This window comes from Epargyreus clarus, unplaced genomic scaffold (genome assembly GCF_041222505.1).
Source record: "Epargyreus clarus isolate Ecla_fem2 unplaced genomic scaffold, WU_Ecla_fem_2.2 ptg000033l, whole genome shotgun sequence".
Classification (NCBI taxonomy): domain Eukaryota; kingdom Metazoa; phylum Arthropoda; class Insecta; order Lepidoptera; family Hesperiidae; genus Epargyreus; species Epargyreus clarus.
In genome coordinates this window covers 4536737-4543464 of record NW_027332238.1, presented here as the reverse complement: position 1 = coordinate 4543464, position 6728 = coordinate 4536737, and the positions used below count along the sequence as shown (strand labels likewise).

At 32.1% G+C, this 6728-nt stretch overlaps 1 protein-coding gene across 1 annotated transcript; it reads left to right on the top strand.

Annotated features, from left to right (window-relative positions):
* Nucleotides 1–141: 141 nt before the first annotated feature.
* LOC140755415 (uncharacterized) lies at nucleotides 142–6698 on the top strand. Its single transcript, XM_073090622.1, has 4 exons — nucleotides 142–344; nucleotides 2282–2500; nucleotides 3262–4259; nucleotides 4554–6698. The coding sequence occupies exons 1-4, from the start codon at nucleotides 335–337 to the stop codon at nucleotides 6669–6671; spliced, it is 3345 nt and encodes a 1114-aa protein (XP_072946723.1). The 5' UTR covers nucleotides 142–334; the 3' UTR covers nucleotides 6672–6698.
* The last annotated feature ends 30 nt before the right edge of the window (nucleotides 6699–6728 follow it).

Sequence of the window (6728 nt, the reverse complement as noted above, 5' to 3'; positions counted from 1 at the left end):
TTTTAATTATTTGCTTTTAAATAAGTATAAAAAAATCCCATTTTAGATATAAATTATTATAAATACAATAAATAATTACGTACTTATATGGATACTAACTTTGTGTATGATTGACTTTGTAAATATACTTTGCCTAATCAATGTGTGAATCGGAACAAAAGATTTAACCGCCATTTTTTACGCTAATTTTTGTTTTTGTTAATGTTTTGTAAATACCCGAATTTTGTAATAAACTAAACTTATATTAGCATAGGAATGGAAATAAATATTCTTCGCGCGTTTTGTGGCTATTGGAAGATCAAAATCTTGTAATTGTGATTAATTAGTACTCAAAATGTTTGCCGGTACGTATAAGACAATTTTGAAAATAGATTTTATAAAATTGTTATCCAGTAGTAAAAGAAATGTGGTTGTAGTATTGAGCGTGATTTTAACATTACTTAATTTGTATTACTTGCCTACATAATCGCAGCTCTAAATCTAATTCTAAAATTGGATGAAAATAAAATCAATTTTGTATTTTCACGTAAGTAAAAAGAAAAATAAACAGAATATTTTTTTGGTGATAATCAAGGTTCCTTTTGTTAAAAATATTTTTATATAAGGAAGCTTAATGTAACATGATTTAATGTGAATTAATCACTGCAATTTAAATTTTTGGAGCACCAAAGTGACATACTTAAACGTACGGTAAGTGTGAAATACTTATCCCAACACCGGAACACAGCATTGCTAGATTCATCTATCATTTCCTATTCATCTATGATTTCCTAGTAACAATGGAAATCATAGATGTAGTGCTGTTGCCTCCGGAGTTGAACCATGAAGCGTTCTACCTTCATAAATTATTTTCTAGTAATCGTGTTTAGTATACATAAAAAAAATATTGAATGTGTATTCAATAATTTTTTACTGGTTTTTTACCAGTGAATTCTACCTACACGCACATGACCAGCATGGCTGTTTTAGGCCTGGGGGCCTACCACCATCTTTTAAAAACCATCATAGTTCAGGAAAGTTTTATTCCCTCCTTAAAACAGTAAAATATTCCGTCATACACAGTTGAACAAACTTAAACCCTTATTAATTTTTCACTTATCCATTGCATAAAACCAATTGAAATTGTCATATTTTGCTTAAAAAGTTAAATAAAAGTATGATTAAAATAATATTGTTTTAAGAGATGGTAGTAACCCCCTGATTCTTTTTATTATGAGAGGAGACATGCTCAGCAATGAGGCAGTAATGAGTAGACAATGAGCTAAAAGACCGTCATCTATAGAATCATGCTAACATTCAACAAAAACACAGGCTCAAAGCTGACTTCCACATCCAGAATTAAAATGTACCTCAATATGGTAACTGCATAGTAATGATGAACCAGATGAACAAAACATGCCCAAATCAAGTCACTATGTTAGGTAGATATAGTCCGGGCCAAGCTTCTAGTCCGCTCTGAAGTTGTTGCGAGCAGGTGTAGACATACAATCTGCGATGGCGACGCAATTCATTTCTATATTCAGAGCGGACTAGCAGTTTTACGCGGACTATACTAGTACACTTCCTACATACTACTACACTAGGATTCCCTGAATTATAGGTGCCATAGACAAATAGAATATAAAATATTGAAGGTGGTAGAACTCTTTGTGGTTTGACTCCGGCGGCACCACCGCCACACCTATTTCTACCTAATAACAGCAGTGTTAGGCGCTCCTGTGTTCCGGTTTGAAGGGCGTGGTAAGGGAGACAAACTTTTCCGAGGCGTTCCAGCTTAGTACTTAGGGGTAGCGGCGCATCTGTGGCCGACCTCAGGTAGGAATATCTAATCCTATCTGGGGTTGATAACAGATGTCCATGGGCGGCAGTAGCCACTTACCATCAGGTGGACTGCATGCTCGTCTGCTACTCTTATATTATAAAAAAAAAATACAACACAAAGACCTAGAATAAAAACTAAATTAATTTTGACGGGCTGGAGGTGGAACCTACTGCATCAGACTTGTACAGTGACTGCTCCTCCTTCTTCTACAGACCTTCCCATTTTTAATTGGGGTCGGCTCTCCTAATAATTTTTCTCCAGAGCTGGCGGTTCTGGATCGTCTTTGGGTCAATATTATAACTCTTAAGGTTATCTATGATCTTTAACCATGTGAGTCGGGGTCTCCCACGTGTTTTCGGTGCAGACTCAAGTTTTTCTCAAGCAGAGCAGAGAATTTTCCTGGTCATATGGAATATGAATGACTGTTCTCCAAGAATTAAATATAAATTATTATTTCAGAAATGGGAACCAACAGTTATATGATTTCAAAAGATTCAAATAAGTATGTCATATCATTAGATTCACTGGATTTGAAACTTCTACCAATATATAAACCTCGTAGAGAGCCAGCTTTACTTTGGACTGCAAATAACTGTGTTGGAGCTGAAAATTATTATGAATTTGAAATTAAATCTAGTCATGAAGCCCCTGTATTTGAGTTTACAGGCAGTTTTGATGGTATGTATGTTATTGGTACTTATTAACATAAATCTTATATTATTATATAAAATTCTCTTGCCACAATATTAGTTACCGTAGTCCTCCGAAACAACTTTACCGATTTTCACCATATATTTAATAATATAAGTTACTAGGTGACACGGCAAACGTTGTGTTGCTATGTAATTAAAAAAATGTTAAGGGTGAACAACCCTTATCACTTAGGGGTATGAAAAATAGATATTAGCTGATTCTCAGACCTACTTAATATGCATATAAAATTTGGTGCAAATTGGTAAAGTCGTTTCGGAGGAGTATGGTAACTAACATTGTGACACGAGAATTTTATATATAAATTATGTAAAGTTTATTTTTTATATTTACAATTAATTATTATTATTTCTATAAGTATTTCTTATATAATTTATTTTGTATATGAAAGTATATTTATTTGTTTGTAATGTATAATTTTCCTCCACAATTTAATATTTAAGTCTTATTTTATTTAATATTTTGTTATTTATGGGATTAATAAATGTTTCTTATAAATAAAATTATTGTTGCCTTTACCTTGTTTTATTGTTATATATGTTACTTTCATGCAATATGTGTTAATCGTTTTTTAATTCTTATTTTTTATATATATAGTAATGAGCAAAAAGGTCTTTTAGCAACATCATAAACCAAATTATAATATAACAAACCCTATGTTTATTAAATTACTTATCTAAATCTGTTCTAAAATGTCTTATAAAATTCTATATTGTTTGTACACCCAGATGGACCCACAAAAGATTTAACAAACACATTCTGTTATATTTGCCACGTAACAATGCCAAATGCCCACTTCGCCAAACATTTACGAAGTTTAAAGCATAGATCATACCAAAAAATAGCGAACATAGGATTAGAAAGAGTCAAAAAGCATAAAGAGATGATTACAGAGGACAAAAATAAAGAATTGGAATACTTTTGTGAGCATTGCACTTTAGTTATGCCTCTGTCAGCTCGAAATACACATGAAAATACAGAATTACACAAAAAATACACAGCAATTGACACATTTGTGGATACTTTTGCTACATTCTATGCTTATATTGAAGATGATAGACATATTGGTGTAGTTGAACACGCAAATGCATGTGAACTTGTAAAAGTAAATCAGAAAGATTTTGAAACAGAAGATGATTTAGAAGTAATGACGATAAAAATTAGTACATCCGATAATAACTATGTTGATGTCAAGCCAACCAAAATTAGTAATAACGAAAAAACTAGAGAATTTAATAAAGATAATTTGGATATGAATACTAAGTTAAATAAAGATAGCTTGGTTCTTGATGAGAGTCTTACAAAAGAAAAAGAAACAGTTCTTGGTAGTAAGATAAAAGATGCTGAGAGTCTCATAAAAGATATAGAGAGTCGTTTAGTTGATCTCAAAGAGATGAACAATAATGTTACTGAAATTGAAAGCAATGAGGGCGCGAATCTTGTAAGCAATTTAGAACAATACATAAGACTCCTTAAGAGGCACAGTACTATCAAACTTAGCACGATAAATTCGAATGAGCAAGAACGTTTAATAGTTGAGTCAACAGATGGCGCTGAATTAGTGATTTCTGTGAACAATTTCCATGGTTTAAGGAGAACTGGGAATAAGTTTGTGCAATGTAAACTATGTAAGATCTTCGTGAGTGATAAAAATGAGCATAAAGTATCGGAAAAGCATTTAAAATACGTAACGCAGCCGTTTGAAGATAAACATTGTTTGAGACGTGTGAGTATTGATTGTAAATTATTATCGATTGATTGCGGAGGTTAATGTTTTCAGAGCGTAAGTAAGTCTCATTCTTTAGCACGCCCTACAGCCAAAACGGCTTAACGGTTTTTAATATATGAGGTGACATTGGATTCGTTTGAATTGTGAATAGAATTGACATATTTCTAAGCAGTCGGGTATTCGTTATTATTATAATTCTTTACTTAGAAAATTGTATGTGGACTTATAGTGGAAGTTTCAGTATGGATTGTGAATATGAAAAGAAAAGACTTAATTGTTTTGTCTTTTCAGTTGGCTGAGTCGTCGAGTCACTGTGTGGTTTGCAATGAGATTGTTGATAAGCCAGAGGTACACAAACTATTTAACGAACATATAAGGAAGCTTGAACAAGCGCTTATTCCAAAAAAGGTAACTAAATCTCCACCAGAAGAAGTCAATGAATGTGAACTAAAAATTGTACCAAAAACTGATATGAAAGCAAAAGAAATAGAAGATACAAATTCCGCTAATACAGTAAGTAATAATCAAAATACAAATTCTTTAGACGAACATAGGAAAGACGTCAGCAATCGTCATTTTTGCATAATATGTAACAAATTTATGCATGTCAATGATATAGAAATTCACGAAAAGGGGACAAAACATATAATGAACTCGAAAACAGTTAATAACTATCTTATGAAAAAAGATAATGATGGATTAAAATGTAAAGTTTGTAACACATCCCTTCAAAAGTACCTTTGGGCGATCGAAGACCATGTCGCTACAGTTGATCACGTTATTAAATATTTCAATGTATTAGCTGTTAATCAAATTGATAAAATCGATGATGATTTGTTCTGTAAACCTTGTTCTGTGATATTGCCAAAAATGACCGAAATTTGTCATATAGGAAGTAGGATTCATCGGTTGAAATTGGCGTCTTATAACATCGAGTGTATTAAGGATATAAATAAGTGTAAGGAGAATTTGTATGTTGATGAGAAAGGTGGTAAGGTTTCTGAAACATCTGAAGATAAGGAAACTGTCTTCAATAAGAATGGTAATAATAATGATAATAATGAAGTGGTTAAACTTAATACATTTGTGAGTGAGGATTCATCATTTGAACATATAGATAATGCTTTTGTGGATAAGTGTAATATTAAAGATTCTATTGAAGAAGTGTCTGTAGATTATGAGAATGTTAAATTAATTAAAATACAACAAAATAAGGACAACACTCAATCGTATGACTGCGACGCTAAAAATAAGGACTCTTTAAATAATCCGGTTAATGTACATGATGAATTGCCAAAGGATGTAATGATGGATAAGTTTATTTCAAGAATAAATAGTTCGCTCAAGGAACTTTTGAAATATTACAGTAATCCACCAAAAATACATTACCATTTGCAAAGAATAAATGCTGAAAACGAAGTAATATGTAAAATTTGTGCGCATACAATTTCCATTGAAGATACAGAAAAACATATTAATAGTTTGAAACACGTGAATAATTATAGAGTTTTAATAGCCGAGAATAAGCTAAAAGCAAGAGAGAATAGATACATTTGTTACGCCTGTAATGTGTATGTAGATAATGATAAAGAATTGAGTCATATTGATTCAGAAAAACATATAAAAAGGATACAAGCTCTTAAAAATGAAAGCCACGTCCTAATCACAGCCGATGCAAAAAAGCTAATTGATAAAATTGATAAGGATTTGAAATTTTTGGAAAATAAATACGAAAATTGCAGTGAAGGGATAAAATTTGGTGATTTTTTGCCTTCGAAAAAGAAAGGCAATTGCAGGACGAATGTTAATCACCATTTTACTGAAGTAATTGATAATGAACATAAAATATTTTGTGTTTTATGTCGTATTTTGGTACCGAATACTGAATATGAAATCATAACACATTCAGATGATAAAAATCATACGATGAGATACAAAGAAGTGATGGCACATAATCAAATCTTCGATATTGATACTGGTTTCGTATGTGGGTTGTGCGAATGTACACTTGACAATGAATTTGAGCACATTTCGAGTCAAAATCACGTGGAAACGCAGCAAAAATACCGCAAAAAGAACTTTTGTTTCAAATGTAACGTATCAACTATCGACATCGGAGTAAAAGAACACGTGACAACAATTCAACATATAAAAAACATTAACAGGAATACTCCCGCTCATTATTATTGCAATATTTGTGATTTACAACTAACTAACAACGAAATGAACGTCAAGCGACATAACGACGGCTTTCAGCACAAGAACAATTGTTCTCTGTTAGAACAGAACAGCGTGTCCTTGAAGAACAAAAAGTGTTTTTGCAAAATATGCGAAAGTCACTTCAGTAGAGAATTCTTCGATGTTCATATCTCTAGTTTGAATCACATAATGCTGCTTGGTGGAGATTAAGATTTTATGGTAATTTTAGTGTGTTCCATATAACCCAAGAGCCCGCGGCCCCCAGAC

Coding starts and splice junctions, on each gene's coding strand:
- LOC140755415 (XM_073090622.1), top strand. Junction 2,501..3,261: donor GTTTACAGGCAGTTTTGATG/GTATGTATGTTA, acceptor TTGTACACCCAG/ATGGACCCACAAAAGATTTA. Junction 4,260..4,553: donor ATAAACATTGTTTGAGACGT/GTGAGTATTGAT, acceptor TTGTCTTTTCAG/TTGGCTGAGTCGTCGAGTCA.